A 19074-nucleotide genomic window follows, 5' to 3' on the forward strand; every position below is an offset into this window, starting at 1 on the left:
TCCTAAACTCTTGGAGATATGTCAAAACAAATATAAAATCGGTCCTAAAGGATCTTACTTTAACGTTTTACACAGGTATATGTAGCACTTTTTCGGCCCCAAAAAACTCAATTGAGGGTCCTCAGTACTTCGGGCCCTTGGGGCATGGGTTGTCATTATTTTAAAGTAACCAAATTTGAACACGTGAATATTAACCTCATTTGGATCATTTTGAGACTAGGAAAACATAACTTTTTGCAATTCTGAAAAATAAGGGCCGGCCTACTGTACAGTTGTAGTAATTTAGAGGCATTCAAATTAAGGCTGGCAGTAAAGGGCGACCATTGGGCATTTTAATCCTGTGGCTGAAGGTTAAAGTTGCTCAACCTGACAGTACCCTGGTCTTGGCCCCTCCATAGGAATATCCATGTGTTTTCGGCCTCCATTCCATCTCCACGCCATACAGTGTCATCGTCCTGTTTTATGTTTCTGTCTCTTTGTTTCAATTTCTCTCTGTTATTATGATTGTATGCTCGCCTGTGGCGACTTGTGCGAATGTGAATTTGAAATGTTTGTGACCTTCATGGTTCGTTTCCTCTTGTTGGGATCAGCATTCCCCGAAATGCATGTACTACGTTTATCGTACTGTTTGTGTGATTGTGACCATCTTTAATTCCATTTCTTCTTCTGTGTGCGTTGAATTCTTCGTTCGTGGCGGGACCTACACCCAGAGCCATCTCTTGGCCAACTCATAGGGCTAGATCTTGGGGGAATTGGTTGCATAAACCCCTGCCGAAAACACTGGAGATAAGATTAGCCTGGATAGCTCGGTGGTCTGAGCATCTGCCCGGAAAGCAGAAGATCCGTGGTTCGATTCCCGGTTCAGGTGAAATTTTTCCATGTGTTCTCGGCCTTCATTCCATCTCCACGCCACACTGTGTCATCGTCCTGTATTCATGTTTCTGTCTCTTTGTTTCAATTTCTATCTGTTATTATGATTGTATATTCGCCTGTGGCGACTTGTGTGAATGTGAATTTGAGATATACATATGATGATGCTTGTCTGCAGTATGGCGTGAGAAAAGTCTTCATTGTTGTACACAAAGTGAAACATGACGAACTTCCGTGGAATGGGCCTAAATGTTTAAATTTCACTCATTATAGCACTCTTTAAGGAAGCATTGCCTACTTGACATCTCTGTTCGTTTTTGCAGCTATGGTGGTGGTACGCATCCATGGAATAGAGCTGCTGGCAGTATTGAACCTGCTACTGATGATGGCATGATGGAAGTCATTGGTCTCACTACCTATCAACTGGTGAGTAAATTAAGCTTAATTCTTGAGATCTCTTACTCTCTAAAAATAGTTTCTATGTTTCTCTGGAATTAATCAGAATTATAATTGAATAATTTTCACATGAAGTGCCATTCCATTTAATATTATCAAGGAATTAAGAAAGTGGAAAATTCTGAAAATAATTTCAAGTGTGCAATGTTTTGTCACGTAAAAATAGTCAAAATATCCATGATTATTATTTTAAAGTTCATTTCAAATTTATAGAAAAGTTTCCATCTTATTTTGCGACCAACATCTTTAAATCACTATGAAAAAAATATTTTTAAAAGTCCATTATTTGTATCCCAAGAGTGTGAATTTGTTTCCCCAGGACTTAGCCATTGAATTTATGAAAAGTCCTGGGTGAGCTCTACCCTCACCTTTTCAAACCATCGGGCGGAATGTATCACTAAGTTGATTGCAAAGTCTTACAAAAAACCAGTTCAGGAGATCCTACTTTTGTATCACTGATTTAGACTATAAGAAACAGGTTTAGGAGATTTTTTTTGCCAATTTTAGCTGCAATTTGGAATTTCTTGTCTCTGAATTATTGATGAAATTATCTTCTCTTTCCTTTGCGCAGCCTTTGTTACAGGCCGGAGGTCATGGCACTTGTATCTGCCAGTGCAAATCGGCCAAGGTGGTGACAACTAAAACCATCCCTATGCAAGTAGACGGTGAAGCTTGCCGATTAAATCCATCAATAATCAGCATGACATTATTGAATAAAGCTTCGATGTTGGCCAAGAGGAAAGGTGGAAAAGCAAATAATCAGTGAGTTTTTACCAATCTTTAATCCTTGGTAAATGCATCTGTCTACATTCTAAGACATATGAGGTGTGTGAGGAAAGTAATGAGACTGGTAATACTGAGGGCGAACTGGCAACGATGTATCTACTTTCCTGTGATAGGCTGATTTGTTCATCTCTTCTACTTCCTCTGTGCGAGTTTCAACTGCATGCATCTGACACAATATTTTTGGCGATGCCATCAGTGAAGCCATGTTTTTGTTGTGTGTCACAAAAATGGAGCATCGAAATTTAGAGAAACGTTGTGCGATAAAGTATTGTTAAACATGGTGAATCTGAGGTGAAACAAGTTGAAACTATCCTATGGGAACATAGCTCATCAAGAGCACAAGTTTTCCGCTGGCACAAATCAGTTTTAGAAGGCCGAGAACACGTTGAAGATGAATCTCGCTCAGGAAGAACTTCAACTTTGGAAACTAACAAAGAAAGTGTGAGGGCTCTTGTGAGCTCTGACACATTTAACATTAAGAATGATGAGTGAACAGTTAAATTTAAACACTTTAACCGTGCATCAAATTTTGACGGACGATTTGAACATGCGAAAAATTGCTGCCAAGAGTCATTCATGTGCAGACAAGTGGATGCTTCACCATGAAAATGCCCCGTGTCACATGGCCATTTCCATTGGTGAATTTTTGACCTCAAAATGCATTGCTGTTGTTCCTAAACCCCCTATTCACCTGATTTGAGTCCTTGTGACTTTTTCCTTTTCCCAAAATGGAAACATGTCCTCAAAAGACATCATTTTTGAACTCTGGAGAACATTCATAAGACTGGGACCGACCAGTTAAAAGCCATGCCGATTGATGACTTCCAGCGCTGCTACCAAGAGTGGGAACAATGAATCCACCGGTATATAGCTGCCTAAGGGAACAAGTTTGAAGGGGATAACATCATTGCTGGAAAAAAATAAAAACTTAAGATGGTATAAAATCAGTCTCATTACTTTTCTAACACACCTCGTACATAAAATAAATGGATACATGTTGTAATTAACGTAGTAATAAGTTGGCTCATATTTTTCTTGCAAGAGTTAAGTGTAGGAGCCAAAGGGGCATAAAATCTGACCTCTGTAATGAGGAAAATGTGGTCAATAACAATCGAATAGACATTAGGGCTTTTCCTCCATGCTTATATATGTATTCTTTAACTTATTTTCAGAATACCTTGTATAATGTTCATGGCAAGGTTGCTGGTGAAACTGATATTGCTGTAGACCACCGTAATAGCTTGTTCATGGATGTTTCATTATGCATCCTATATTGTTATCAAATCATTGCCATTAAATAATTCTGCATTTTTTTAGTATTTTGTAACTTTCGTATAAAAAATATTTTGAAAATACCTAAATTTGCCTCTATGGTAATTTTCCTTTTTGCAGGGCAATAATGTGGGCATTAGTAAATGGTGAATGTGGAAAGATTATTGCTTTAAAATTCTATCTGTAATGGTTTGCATTCAAAGCCCTTCCAGTCTTAAGTGTTTTTACTGAAAATAACATAGCAAATTTAGATTCTGTAAATATAGATAAAGCAATAAAAATGAAATGATTTTTGTCTTTTCTTCCTTGCAGGCAAGCAACCCTTGAGCAACTGAAACTAACAGTCAACAAAATTAATATGTCTGACTACGAACAGCACCATTATGATAAGGACTTACTGAAACAAGCAGGTTAGTGGGCAGTGGCTAATTTCTTAAGCAATTACTTTTTTGATCATGGAAAAAGTGTTATTGAAAAATAGCTATTGCCCATGAAGAAACTTGCCTTCTTTATAAAGGAAGTCATTCTTAAATTGTCAAATACTCAAAATAACCACATATTTCCATAGAAGTGAGGCATTACTATTGTTAAGTAACAATGGTAATGTCTCATGGATGCCTCATTGAGTTCATTACTTGGGCTATAGGGTCAGGAGTGCAAATCTGTGAGAGGGTTTGGTTCCAGTGGTTCATTGTGATGCATTGAGAGAAAGAGTGCATATAATGTAAGAAAAATTTGTTCATCAGTAGCTTATCTTTTTCATATGCTAAATGGAGTATTGTTTGTATCATTCCAATTTTAGCCGTATGATGCTCAAGTTTTGATCTGTTTATTACAGCTATTTCATTAGGAACCATTGAAGTAAGTCCAACTGCCGATTTGGAGCAAGTGCGAAATTTGATCAATAAACTGCAAGAAGAAGGCGGCAATGCAACTACTAAACTTTCTCCAGACTGGTGCTTTGTTGATTGTGAGTACCGTTGATTGTTTTAGAATATGAATTTGTATTCGTAAATTTTCCTAGTGATAATTATCAAAGGTTATTATTTGGTAGGGTGTGGAATGTACCAATATCTTTTAAATTGATGGTACTTTATTTTCTTGAACAGATTCTATTAGTTAATGAGTGGAATTATATATTAATTCATTGCATTAATGCCTCTTTTCTTAACACTGTGTTACTGTGGTCTAGTGAAAGGAAATTGTATATTGGAGGCCCTAGTCCCTCAAGTGAAAGGTTTATACATGTTGCCACTTTTCTATTCTTGAGATTCTTTTTAATCCCTTTTGAAAGATTCCCTCAGCATGATGATTAGTGCAGAGTAATCCATTTATTCACAATAGTGGCAGAATGGTACTGTTATGGGTTCTAATGGGAATTAGCTGTCCATACTTGAGAATACAGCAGCACTTTATTCAAAACACTTAAACAAATGATATCTCATCAGAACTGATTAATTTCAATACAAAGAATCAACATAAACAAACATCCCGTCACCCAGCGACACCCACATCACACACAGGCTCCGCTACAGTACTTTTAGGCACCAGGAATAACATTGATGCTTCCAGGTTCTTTCCCGCATCTGTTCATCTCAGGCGACGACATGTTTCGCAAACGTTGCAGTTTGCTCCTTCAGGTCTAAAGTGTAGGATGCAGTTGGTGATTTCCTTCAGCCGGGGGCCAGTTCGTTTTGGTGCACTTTCTTGTTTTCGCTGAAAACTCATTTCCAAAAGCTGTATCCTCAAGGCAGCCAGAATGGTAGGAGAGAAGACATCTACAGCCCTTAAAAGGACCTCTGAGGAGCCCGCAATACAAACATTGAAAAAACCCATATGTGCCATACTTCCTTTCGTGGCTGGAACCACGGAAAAAATCGTGAGAATACTCAGGAGACATGACCTGGTGACCAGAAAAGCTCCCATCACCAAGACAGCAGATTTACTCAGCAATAGCAAAGACAAACTGCCCGAAAGCATCTATGGAGGAGTATACGAGGTGAAGTGTGATTGCGGCCAGGCCTACATTGGCCAAACCTCTAGAGCTCTTAGGTGCCGCCTTCAAGAGCACCAGAGACCATTAAAAACAAGCAGTTTTGTACCTCAGCCATCGTCGAACATACATGGAGCGGACCGAAACACAATGTAAATGTGGAAGAAGCAAGATTGATCACAAAAGAAAGATGCTATTATCCAAACCTCAAAGAAAAGCCATCGAAATAAAGAAAAACCCAAATAATTCCAATAGAGAAGATGGCTACACACTGCCAAACTGTTGGAAATGAGTTTTCAGCGAAAACAAGAAAGCCCACCAAAATGAACTGGCCCCCGGCTGAAGTTAAGGTATACATACGAAGCACCAGGGCCATCAAAGAAATGGCCTACACAACCCTAGTACGACCAGCATTAGAGTACGCACCTCTTGTGTGGGATACACATTTTAAAGGAGAGGTGAAGAAATTGGAGAAGGTGCAGAGAAAAGCTGAGAGGTACGAGGGTCATCCAGAAAATAAGTTCCGTTTTTCTTTTTTAAATCGAGTTTTTATTGAAAAAAATTCAAACTTGCAGGAAACGTTTTTGACAATATGTATTATTTTTCCAAATAATCTCCAGAGACCTCAATACACTTCGTATACCGAGAAATCAGCTTTGAAATCCCCTCCTCATAGAAGCTTCCCGCCACCACCTTGGTCCAGTTGGTGACTGCTTCTTTCACTTCCTCGTCACTTGTGAAACGTTCTCCGGCTAATCCCTCCTTCATTTTGGTGAACAGATGAAAGTCTGAAGGGGCCAAGTCGGGACTGTAAGGTAGATGGGTCAGAACATCCCAACCGAACTGATCCAAAAGTTCCGTAGTGGATCGAGCGACGTGAGGCCTTGCGTTGTTGTGGAGAAGGCACACACCAGGGGTCAGCATTCCTCTTCTCTTGTTTTGGATTGCCCGACGAAGCTTCTTCAAAGTCTCACAATACCGGGAGGCGTTAATTCTTTCTCCTTGAGGCAAGAAATCAATTATGAGGATCCCTTTTTGGTCCCAGAAAACAGAGGCCGTGATCTTCCTGGTAGACTTGACAACTTTGAATTTTTTCGCACTTGGGGAGGTGGTGTGTTTCCACTGCATGGATTGTCTTTTGTTCTCTGGGGTATAGTGCGACACCCAGGTTTCATCTCCAGTGACTATGGACTTGAGAAAAGGATCCCCTTCCATTATGTAGCGGCCCAAAAATTCACGAGCTGCAGCCACTCGTTGTGACTTGTGTTCGGGTGTCAGCTCTCTCGGAACCCATCGGGCGCAAACTTTACAAAAATCGAGTTTTTCCGAGACAATCTCATGAATGATGGATCGTGAGATCTCAGGGAAACACTCATGGAGTTCGTCCACAGTGGAATGGCGATCTTCGCGTACAGCACTGTCGACTTTTGCCACAAGTTCGTCCGTGACGACTGAGGGTCTGCCTCTTCCACTTTCTCCCTCAAGTGAATGTCTTCCCGCCTTAAATTCACGAACCCATCTCCTCACCATTGATTAACTCATTACATCCTCTCCATACCCAGAAACAAGCTGTTGATGAATTTCAACCGATTTGAAACCACGGGCATGAAGAAATTGAATCACTCCGCGCACAACAACTCGAGATGGAACAGGCACCGAGGTGGCGGGACGCGACGTCGAGGACTTCATTTCAACGAGTTACTGTGACTCTGTTTTCAAGGCTACTGAGCCTATCTCCCTCTCATTCTATTCAGAAGATTTCCCTCTTTTGTACATTGTAGCCACATTTGTCAAAAAGTGCCTCTAGCGATCTACACACCAAAACGGAACTTATTTTCTGGATGACCCTCGTATGTGTTGGGAAAGCACAAGAAAACGGAAAGTGTTTCAGAAATGCTCAGAGTTCTGAGGTGGGAGAGTTTACGAGAGAGGAGGAAAGAAGCAGGCTATGTGGCATGTGTAGAATAATGTGTGGGGAAAAAGCATGGAAAGAGTTTGGGAAGGACATTACAAAACCCAGCTTTGTTGGAAAAAATGATCACTAGTTCTAGATAAAGTGCCGATCACAAAGGACAAATGAAAACCAGTTCTCCTTCTTGAATAGGACCATAAGGAACTGGAATGACCTACCAGCAAAACTATTGGAGCCCTTCCAGAAAAATTGACATAGTTTTAAAAAGCTGTTGAAGAATTAGGGACCAAGGGTTTCTTACAATGTCTCTTATTGTTTGTGCATCATATGTTACCACCAGGCCAATGGCCTACTTGTAACAATTTAATAATAATAATAATAATAATAATATAAGGAAATCACCAACTGCATTCTACACTTCAGACCTGAAGAAGCAAACTGCAATATTTGCGATACAAATCGTCGTCTGAGATGAATGGATGCGCGAGAGAATCTGAAAACAGCTCATCATGGACACCACTCCGCGGCAGCCTTCTTTCCAAGGAATAACATTACAAAGTCATAAGTTCATTTGGTTGTATCATTACCGGTATTGGGGCTGTGGGAGTTCACGATTTTAGCTGCGAGCCAGTGCAGAAGAGACCCCCTATGCAGGAGGCACACCCTGCCACGAGGGCTGGTCTGGTAGAGTTAAGTCCCTTAGCGATTCTTATGGTGAGGGAAAGTTCTTAAGTGCAAGATATCCAGGTAGAAATAAAAATTTTGGGTAAATGCCACAGACAGCGTGCAAAGCGTATAAAAACATTCCCTAACTATAAGGGTTAATTTTGGTTAATGAAACCACAAAAAATTTCTTGCATCTGTGAATATATTCAAAATACAGAGACATTAACTCTACAAGCAATAGTATAAAAGCCTAAACCATAAAATAAATTTCTTTTGATCTGTGTTTTTTGTTGTGCGTAAATAGTTATTAAAAATAGCTATTTCCCATGAAGAAAGCCTTCTCTCAAAAGAAAGTCATTCTTTGATAGTTCAGCTGTATGCAAATAATGATGATCAAAATGACCACACTCACTACCATGGAAGCTGGTTGCTGTTGTTACTCATTACTTGAGCAAATGGGTCAGGAGTGCAATGCTGTGTGTGAGAATTTGAATCTGTATGGTCAAGTATTTGTTATTTGTCAAAGTATTTGCTTCTAGATATGTTTTTAATCTTGGATGGATACTCTGAAATTTTAATGTTTGGCTTTTATATGTCTTATCCATTTCATTTTGTTTACCTCCTTAATTCTTAAAATTCTTACTTTCGTTTTTTTAATGTTGTAAAGTTAGATTGGAGGTGCATATCTTCTTCGGTTCGTAGAAGAAAGTATTAAAGGAATGAGTTAGGAATGCAATGCTTTATTGGATCATTTATGGATTGATCACATATATCGATTGATATGCATGATTTTTTACTCGATTGCTATTTGATTATATTTATTTTTCTTTGCTATATTATATAAAGTTTTCTGTAATGGAGAGTAAATTTGTTGCGGAACTTTATGTCCTCTTTATTTAGGACAACATAATGAGCATGTTTGAAAGTGCCAAGAGTAAATTTAACTTGATTTCGAGTTAAGTTGATGGTGTAGGACAACAATCTCAAGTGATAGTATGCGAGCTACCTCAAACAGAGGAGGAATCTTGAGGTCATTGCCGCATTAAAAAAATGAGCATCAAATTTTCAAAAAAGTAGAATACAGAGAATAAGTGTTCATCTTAGAGAAGTTTGATTTTCAAGTCCCAAATTAAATCCTATTAATTTTTTGCTAATTATTCCTGAATGATAAGTTCCTGCTTAATAAGTTTTCCTGGATGATAATTTTTACCAACCATACCAAAAAAGGTATTCTAATATATTCAACCAACATAGGAAGTTTTGGAAGAATTTTGCATAAATTTTTTCATTAAGTCTAACATACTGGAAAGTTGGTAGGACTGATTTTTTTTTAGATTCAATTGAAAGAAAGTAATCAAAATTTCTTGTTGAGATCATTTGATATTATGACATCTTTCTGAATTTTACGGTTTAATAGATAGTACTTCTGTTATACTTCAAAGCAACATAGGGTGTTTGAAAGAAGTGAAGTCATTGTGTATACCTATTTAAGAAAAAAGGTCATCAAATAAACCACCCTGGGTTCCTTTTTATCCTTATCACAATATCTGAATAAACAGATTTTGTTAAACCATTTTGCTGCTGTGAATGTACATACCTAGTACGATTGCACGGTAGGCTGCTGTGAACGTACCTTTTTGTTCTCCCTGTGGACAAATTTTCCCTTTCCCTTAAGCATTAGTCATACTTTTTCCCCATATTTGTTTGGATAAGTATCTCTTTTTCTAGGAAGTTATAGAGTTGATTGTCCCCCATACTGAGCCCTTCACTTTCCTGCCGCATATGTCGAGTAGCTTCCTAGAGAGAGAGCCTCAGCAAAGTGGTTAAATTAAATAAATTTGCAATTATGTTCAAAGATTTAATGTAAAACAGTGAATATTGCTTAAAATTTAACCTGTTTTATTGTTAAGAATTATTTAATTTGATTTATAATTGAATTTAATATAATTTAATTTATAATTTAGAAGTTTTCCATCACCAGTTTGAGGCGTGCCATCTCTATTAATGACGGGCAGAACTTCTTTGAGTCCATGTTTCACCCTCCCTGTCATTAATGCATAACTAATGAACATATCTCATTGAAGTTCTGTCTATTATTTATAGTTGTTAGTCCTCAAGATCTTTGTCCTATGTCATCAAATGATATCGAGATAAAGTTAGCGTGATTGTTGGCACTTTTGAAAATGCCTCAAGTTAGTAAAGTATAACTGACAATGCCTAAGAAACGTATTTATATTTTTTCTACCCACGTATGTAAGTAGTTTTGGAAGAATGTTACTCAATTTTTTATTTTCATCTTGAAAGTCAATTGAGATAGCATTTTTTTTCTTTCGGCAAACAGCATTTTCCTTTGACATGGTTACAACAAAATTTTTATACCTGTGGTGTGTGTGTGTCTATCAAGTGTTAAGATCTGCTTTCGTGATTTTACTAGTGAATGTTTTATGCATACCGTATTTCTCCGAATATAATCCCCCTCTGAATATAGTCCCCCCCCTGATTATGAGGCTTTGGTTTCGGGAAAAGTTAAAAAAATGCGTTTGAATATAGTCCCCCGTTACTTTTACCACAGGCATTTTTGGAAAAAAAGGGGGGACTATATTCAGACATATACGATATATTTTTATACTTTTAAACATAATTGTGTCTGTCCATGGCTAACATTCGATTTAGATGATCAAATAACTTAAATATCTTCCTGTTGAATAAAATAGAAGGGGTGCCACCACTGAATTGGCTTGGCTGAATTAATGGCTTTTATTTATTTTTTTTAATTGAATGTATCTTTGTATGGGTATTTTTATTGTTTTTTTCCTTTTTTTGATGTGCCTTATATCATTGTACATACTGCTTTCATGTTGTATTTTTGATCGCTAGGCAAATAAATATTATCTTATCTATCTTATCTGAAAGGTCAAATGTATAGCATTCTCACTGGTTCGTTTTAGCCTGCACAGCAGAGAGGTACTTCCGGGTCGATCGTGCCCAAGAGCATCTGCATTACGTGACGGACGTGGGTGGGAGCGAGGAGCTCTTTGTTCTGGACACTGGCTCCAGTGGAGCTCCACAGACTCCAGACGATGATTCCTCTGGAATGGCAGCCGGGCCTCCCAAAGTCAGCAATCCAGCGCCAACGTCGGACGCTCCTTCATCGCGACCCCAGTCGCAGGTGGCAATGGATAAAAACGGACACCACCAGCCGACAATGGCTAGCCAGGGGAATGACCTGAGAGGACCACCGAGGAAAGTTGAGCCAATGAGGTATTTCAGTTATTTGTCTCGTTTCTTCCTTTGCACAGATTTTTCTTTGGGATGGCTTATTTTGGGATTGTCATTGATAATCAAGGATGTGTACTTGTGGTAGTGCTTTCTGCAATTGTGCTTGTGTAGATGGATACTTTTAGTAGATGTTATGGTAACGAATGAGATTACATTTGGTGGTGGAATCTTTGGTTTTGTTGCTTCCTTACTTACTTTATTTGAGACAATGGTTGCACTGTGTGTTATATGTAGATTTGAAATGAATTATGGCAAAAATTAGAAAGTGTTGTATTGTGTGAAATGTTTGATGTTTGTTTTTTGTTTCTATTCATCTGGTATATTCCAGGAGTGAGGTGTCAAGAGCATTTTTTTCTGTAAGCAAACAGTTTGTTCCTTTGACATGGTTACGCCAAGACGTTTATGCATGTGGCCAGTGTGTGTCAATCGAGTGTTAAGTTCTGCTTTTGTGATTTCATTTGTGAATGTTTTATATATTTTTATACTTCTAAACATAATTGTATTTGTTGAGAGCTAACATTTCATCTAACTGATCAAATAACTTAAATGTTTTCCTGTTAACATATTAGCTTTTTGCAAATAACTTATAACATAATTCATGAATGGAAGAAATGTGAGATTTCAAGAATTCACATTATTTTTAAAGTAAATACATCACTCAGTCAGAAAATTGTGTGATAAAAATTTATTTGTGATATAAGTTTTTTTTTAAACTCAACTCTGATAAATAGTAACTTTTCTGAGAACATATGGAAGAACAAATGTGATAAATTTTTACCTCAGTAATCAAACTTTAAAATTAACTGATAAATAATTGTAGCTTTCACATTCAAATTAGTTGCTATGCATTGATGGAAATAACTCCAATTACATAAAAAGGATACTGAATTTTGATTTTTAAATATGTACAGTACACTTTTATTGGAACAATGATGGTTACACGATTCAAAATCTTTTTCAGTTCTGCTGTTGAATGTGGTTTTGACATTGTATTTACATTGAATATGTAGGCTTCTCCTGTTGTACAAGAGGTCAGCAATTCCATTCATTTTTATGCATATGATTGAAAAAATAATAAATGCTAATGGCCACCTGTCTTGTTTGTGGCCCTCATCCTATGAATTGTGATATTTGAGAGACTGTTACTGTTAACAACGGGACAAATTCATTCGAGGTTTTTTTCTCCCTCATTTTTACTCTGAAACTGCTGCTGTAACTGTTCCTGTATGTGTGAGATTCATTCCAGGGTGTCATTGATGTTACCTTAACAAGGAAGCCATCCGTCCCGAATGTAATGACTATTATTCTCCTATATATTTAATTGTGAAATGGATATTATTTTGCAGGCATATGAATGAGTGTGTACTGCTTGTGTCGGTAATCTTGACTTTAATCTTTTTAAACTATCATTTAGGTTTATGTAAAATATATATTTATACTGTCTCTCTGTAAATGAATGTTTTTTTTTTTAAAAAAAGGTGGATAGGAGAGGTGAAATGTATTTTGCATTCCTACACCTTCTGTAAATGGGACAGACAGTCCCAAAAACTGTCGGTAAATAATAAATGTTTTTTTTTATAACGTAATCACAATACACGTGGTTAACTGTAAACGTCTTGGTTAACTGATCCTAATTTTTATAGCAGTGGAGGCATTTATTTTGAGAATGTATCTTGTCTGCTCACTCTGTTTTAATTGTTGTTAACTGTACAGCCAAGGGGAGCATGGAGGAAAAAAAGAATATCGACATTGAAACTAAATGTAAACAAAGAATCTTATCAATTTATAAGTGATGAAAGCAATAACAATATTATTATACATATATATATTATATATCCACGTGTTTGGATTTGTCTGGAGAGTAACTTTCGTACATTGTAAGAACCATGTAACTTTAATCTTTTCCTCTTTAATTTTCAAGTTATATTTCTTGCCATTTTCAAATAATGCAGAAAAAATATACATACATACTATATATAAATGCTATTGCTTCATGGTGGAAATAAATATCCACTGGTACAATGAATGTTTGCTCCGACAGTGTTGAAGCTACTATGGAAGAGGAGGGGGACCAATCTAGGAATATAGAGAATTCACGTAGGAGTGGTCGTCGTGTGATGGACAATGGCGTGTATGACTATGTTGGTGGAGGGAGTGATGTTACCATTAAGCCTTGGGGAGATGAGTATAATTACGATGCAGGACAAATGCACTATAGTGAACCAGGAACTGTGGGAGAATTTCGGGGATACAGGAAGGTGCGACGGGGCGTGGCAAGTCGAGGCCTCCCTCCGTCAGCCATGAAGATCCCTGCCGGTGTTTTGCAGCCCGGGGGTAATTTCGGTCGCCTTAGGTAGGTTGACATGGCGACCCCTCACGCAAATTCAGTGTGTACTTCATCTCATGTCCCGCAACAATCCACTCTCACACACAACACACGATGACGATTTGTTTCTTTTCAACTCTTCAACGCATTTAAATATAGTTTCCCCCATCTCTCTCATGATGAAACTTGAAAGCCACCCCAAACAAGTTGTTGATGTTCCTTCCCCCTTTATTATCTATGTTCACGTAGTGCTAAGGTGACGAGTGATGTGATCAAGATATAGCCTGAATTTAAATGGGATACCTAAGTACACCAACACAGTGAAGTTTCTCATTGTAAGAGCAGAGAAGGTGATACGTGTGTCTACAGTGGTTATGTTTTATTGGCTCTTAACGGTGCATCTCTATTACCGTTCATGGCATTTTTGCTTGAGAGTATTTTATGGGCTCTTGTGAGGAACATAGGGAACAAAACCATCCCAAATGCATACCAATGTTGAGTATAAATTTCCTCTGAAAGGATATATGAGAAATAGCAAAGAATTGAATGGACGTAAAAGAGGAATGATTTCGACGACTAGACATTTTTACGTTAATAGCAGCTTCATTTTCACTTTGTTTTGAAGGTTCATGATGTGCTCTGCAGTGAAAGAATTAATTCCCGAGGCCTGGTTGCACGGTGCTTAAATGCGTATCAGTTACTTTATGAGTGCATGAACGATTTTGGTGGACCAAAACATGCCCAAATACATGGACGAAATTAGAACAGGTTCCATTTTCTGTGCATGCGTTCATTTAAGTTCTGCGGATACATGATGCACTTTTGCGTTATACATTTACTCATCAACTTGTCCATATTAATGTATCATGTGACCAGGCCTTAAAAGGGCTGACTTTTCATTCCTTAAATCAATTTTCTCCATGAATCTGGATATGCTAATAATCATGAAGCTTACTGTGCAGGTGCACAGCTTTTGGTCTGCTCGGTTCAATCTTTTTCCCTATCAGAGCTTATCATTCTTGCTGTGTCAAACAGACTAAAATCCATGTGCTGTTTTTACGAATTCCTCTTACTTCACAGTGAAATCTCATGTATTTGGATTAGTGCATTCCTGAATCTCGTTTTGTAGGTCAAAGGCACGTATAAAGTGAGGCTGTTTTTATGAATATTGAGTACCATTAACTCATGTGCTCATATCTGCATGTACGAGTTAATCTTCAATCTTAGAATCAGGTTTTCCTATGAAAAAATACATGAAGGTTTTATGTAACCGTGTATCTCCTATTTTTGCCAAGTGTAAATAAATTTCTAATGCCTGACAAATATTAAATCACAACATTACTTGGCTTGATACTCTAGGTCTTAGAAAGAAAATTTCAAATTGTGTAATCACTGGTTTGCACATTTTTTGTCATATTTTCCTGGCCATTTAGCCAGGTTTTTCTTTTTGTATTATTTTTTGGTTTTATTGCAACAATGGGTTAATAAGTTGCTCTGAATAGGTGAGATAGAAAATTAAAGAGCCGTGAAATATTTAACGCATTGAGAGTGGGCTGAAGCGAAACATACCTGGTCCCTAGGTGTGTCTTTTGGTTGAATATTGTTTGGGTCTGTCTTGCTGAAGTTCATCACACTAAACTTGTGCATTTGAGAAGGTTGAAGGTTTTTGAGTAGCAAACCCCGCTAGCACAATGAAGTTATTCTTGGATTCCATGCATGAACTCCCTATGAAAGAAATGATATCCGATGCAAAGGTGAAATTGGATATCATATATGAGGTGGTGAGAGGCCAAGGGATAAAAGTGATTTCCTTTCTAAGCATAGTTAGGTAGGGAAATAGATAGAAGAAATATTGGTGACCAAGGGATGCCAGGAAATCTCTATTCTGTGTTGACATCGAGTTGAAAAATAAATGCACTACTAAATATCCAGTTGGTCTCGTTTGTTTTCTTTATCCGATTTCTGTTCCTAACTCTGTTAAGAAAATAAATCACTTTTACCCCTTGGCTTGTCATCCCCTCGTATCTCTTAAGGGTATTTATCCATGGAATCCAAGGATATTAATGCATAAATATTATCACTTAAGCTTGCTGGGAAGTGTCGAAGACTTTATATTGTTATTGCATCCTTTCGTGATCTCTAGTGAATTTGCTGTGTGGAAAAACATGGTATTCTCTTCAAGTTTAGAAAGTTAATGGAAGAATATCTCACTTTTTCAATGCTGCCGCATTCGTGTATCGGCATTGATGGTACTGTTATGGATAATTTGAAGCTTTCTTGTGTTGGTGAATTGAGGTATTTTTCATTAGCAGTTTAAAATTTATTATCCAGCCCATTTTTTCTGTCATGATTTTGATCTGACTATATGTTTCCCTTTGATTTATGTGTCCACAGCCTGTGATCCCTGGCAACATTTAAAAAATATTGAAAGCAATCTGGTCACAGATTATTTAATGCATAAATGGTGATTTTTGTGGCACACCCCTGTTGTTGATGAAAAATGCCATTCATGATAATATTGATAGTTGTATGTTGGCGACATGCATAGAATATCAATGCACATAGTGCTGGTTATGAAATATTCCAATAATGTCTCCTGATTTTATGTCAACCATTTTGTGTTTTGTATTTTTTTAGTCATGATTGGGTAAATGGCTATGAGTAAAATAATGGCATTATTTTTACAGTAGTTATATTAACACAGGTAAAATCGAGGCATACATACAAATTTTTCTCTTTCAGCATTAGCCTTTCGGAGCATTCTAAACATGTACATTTAGCTTTTGTATAAAACCTGCTTCACATATTGAAATACTATGCATTGCAAGGTAATTGTTTTTGATGAGGAAATGAATTTATCTTCCAGTCAATGATCAAAATTTTCCAGTGGCACAGTTTTCCTATTAGTTTTTTCACTTTCATAATCTATTTTTCTGTTGAATGCCTACTTTCTATCCACAATAATCCTATTTTGAGTTCAAATTGCACAAAACTTGATAATATTAACAGTCGACTACTGATTCCCACTGTTTTATAAATAAGTATTTTATTGGAAGATGGTTTTGCATGACACCACAGAAATTGCATGATAACAACTGTGACAGGAACAGGCATTAATTGATAACAAAACTTTACTTGCATGCTAGCGCTCACTCCAAGTTATTTGGCCTTGACTTTTACTCCCTGAGGTAAGTTAGTTACTGCTTTTCTCCACATGCTATGAATACCTTTATAAATAATTGGGGCAAAGTACCGTAGATGTACACTTTAGGTTGACACTTGACACAAAAATTGTGTTGGCCAGCTTGGGTAATCTCCGAACATTATACATATGTCACCTCATTGAGTCAATGCAGACAATTATGTTTCTACTAAGACAGCATAATATTATAAACTTCCCTCTAAATAAATTGCATATGTGGCCTCAAGTTATGAAGATCCTTCTCCTATGTGTAGCTCATTGCATATCAATGCATTATTACAGGAACTTTACATATAAATCTTCTGAGTCATAAGGGGATTCCTGGGAAGGTCAACATTTGTCAACCTTTGAGGGCATATCTAGTGTAGTTTGTCATAATTGTTTATAAAGAGATCACATACTGCTGTCAAGGTTTGATTCTCTCGGTAAAATTAGTGCAGGATTCATGATTAGCTTTTAATTTGGCGAAGTATTCTAAATCATTTTTTAATATGTATGTATCATCATTCCTAAAACTCTTTCTGAACATTTTGCCATGTTGTTTTCAGTCATCTTTTGGAGAAAACTTCGCTGGAAGTGTTGAATGCAGCTAAGGCAGGAGATATCAAAACAGTGAGTCACCTTTTTGTCATATCTCATCCTTAATCAAATCTTTATGTTATTGGCTTATTTTAATGGAAAGTGTAGTGGTCAAACTGCTCTTAGAAACAAGTCTGAAGCTAAAGGAAACATAGTAGTAGGCATTCTGGCATTTTTATATTGAAGCTATTATAATTCTAAGATGACAAACATTAGCTTCAGATTTTTTCCCTTAGTGTATTAAGAGGTTTAAATTTAATTTATTAAGAGGTTTAAATATCTGAAATTTGAAATGAAAATGCAATCAACCTTCATATTTAATAAAAAAATTGGATATCACCTTTCCTCAAGTGAATTTTGAAAAATGTTTCACCAAAATAAAAGAGTAATTTTCGTCATCTTACCCCACCCCGTGAGGGGTATATGACGAAAAGGTAAAGGGGAAGTTATGAAGGGAGATAAGATGACGATAGATAAAAAGTTGAGCTCTACGGCCTCAAGGTCAAATGGGGAAAGAAACACTCCAATGGCCGTAACAAGGGACCTCGTCACAGGTATAGCCCACAGTTATTTTCCACTCCGTAACGGTCATCCTTACGTCACGTTCCCTCACCCTCCGTCCAAGTTAAACCGTCCCTTTCCCCCCCCTCCCTTCTTTACCTCCGTTCGTTAACTCTTCCCCTCCTATTCCGCCCCCCCCCCCCATACCTTACGTCCAACCACAATTTCCCCCTCTCCTCTTCCACCCTCTACACCACTACCATTCCCCTCCCCTTCACTCTCCTCTACATATATTTCAGCGGTGTCTATTGTTTTTTCGTCACTCAACCTTGTTGAAGTGAAGCTTTAACCTCAGTTGCGTTGAGAAGGGAATCTTGGATTCCGAAACCGGTACGCTTTTCCCGTCCAGGTGGCAGTTCCATCGCTCAGTTTTGAGCATATTCTCCCGGAGTATATACCCACGGAGTAAGTGTTGCTTGTGTGATTGTGTGTGTGTGTGTGTGTTTCTTAACTTGAGCAACCTTAGCGAGGCCCCCCAAAACCCTCGCGAAGGTTCCTTCATAGTTAAGCGAGTGATTGGTTTCAACGTGAGCAGCCTTAGCGAGGTCCCACAAAACCCTCGCGAAGGCTTCTACACTGTTGATCGTGTGTTAGTGAAGGGTTTCCGGTTGAGAGGCTGGGGTTGGTCACTGCTGCGAATTTTCCCGTTCCAGCATACCAACACAGTGTTTTGTTTATACCTGTGACGAGGTCCCTTGTTACGGCCATTGGAGTGTTTCTTTCCCCATTTGATAAGATGACGAACAGATAAAAGTAGTATGTTAGCATAGAAAAATTTTATTTTAAAAATGCAGGAAAATGCTTAGCTTGATAACTTGTGATATGTGGTAAAAAAAAAAGTCTAGGTTTAAGCACAAAAAATTCAAGAACCGGTCGATCTTTATGAAGGAAAACATTGAAAAATTTGGCACAGCAGAAAGTTAGAAGAACGTTAGTAGGTAGGCAATTCACTTTACATGCAAAAATCTCATTTCCAGGGTACGTTTTTTGCTTCATAATTACTTGAACCAGAACATTCAGCATGTGTCCCAAAACTGGCACCTGATGCACTGGTACCAAAATTCATCCTTTCTATAACCCACACAAATAATGCTGCAGTCTTCATGAAATATCAATTCACTCTATATGTCCTCCTCCATGTAAGTAACCTCTTCTGATGACTTAATCAAAAC

The 19074-nt window shown here is 37.6% G+C and overlaps 1 protein-coding gene across 8 annotated transcripts in view; it reads left to right on the plus strand.

Annotated features, from left to right (window-relative positions):
- LOC124162859 (eye-specific diacylglycerol kinase) overlaps positions 1-19074 on the plus strand; it is a 134092-nt gene that overhangs the window by 104917 nt on the left and 10101 nt on the right. For 3 of the 8 annotated variants that reach the window (XM_046539536.1, XM_046539543.1, XM_046539544.1), the window contains exons 11-18: positions 1194-1296; positions 1898-2088; positions 3697-3794; positions 4223-4354; positions 10904-11216; positions 13276-13587; positions 16707-16748; positions 17311-17374. In XM_046539536.1, coding sequence (XP_046395492.1) covers positions 1194-1296; positions 1898-2088; positions 3697-3794; positions 4223-4354; positions 10904-11216; positions 13276-13587; positions 16707-16748; positions 17311-17374 — 1255 coding nt within the window. Of the gene's footprint in view, positions 1-1193; positions 1297-1897; positions 2089-3696; positions 3795-4222; positions 4355-10903; positions 11217-12195; positions 12957-13275; positions 13588-16706; positions 16749-17310; positions 17375-19074 lie in introns of those variants that run through there. The other 5 variants (XM_046539537.1, XM_046539538.1, XM_046539541.1 and 2 more) reach the window with 5 other exon arrangements.

Source organism: Ischnura elegans, chromosome 7 (assembly GCF_921293095.1).
Source record: "Ischnura elegans chromosome 7, ioIscEleg1.1, whole genome shotgun sequence".
Classification (NCBI taxonomy): Eukaryota; Metazoa; Arthropoda; class Insecta; order Odonata; family Coenagrionidae; genus Ischnura; species Ischnura elegans.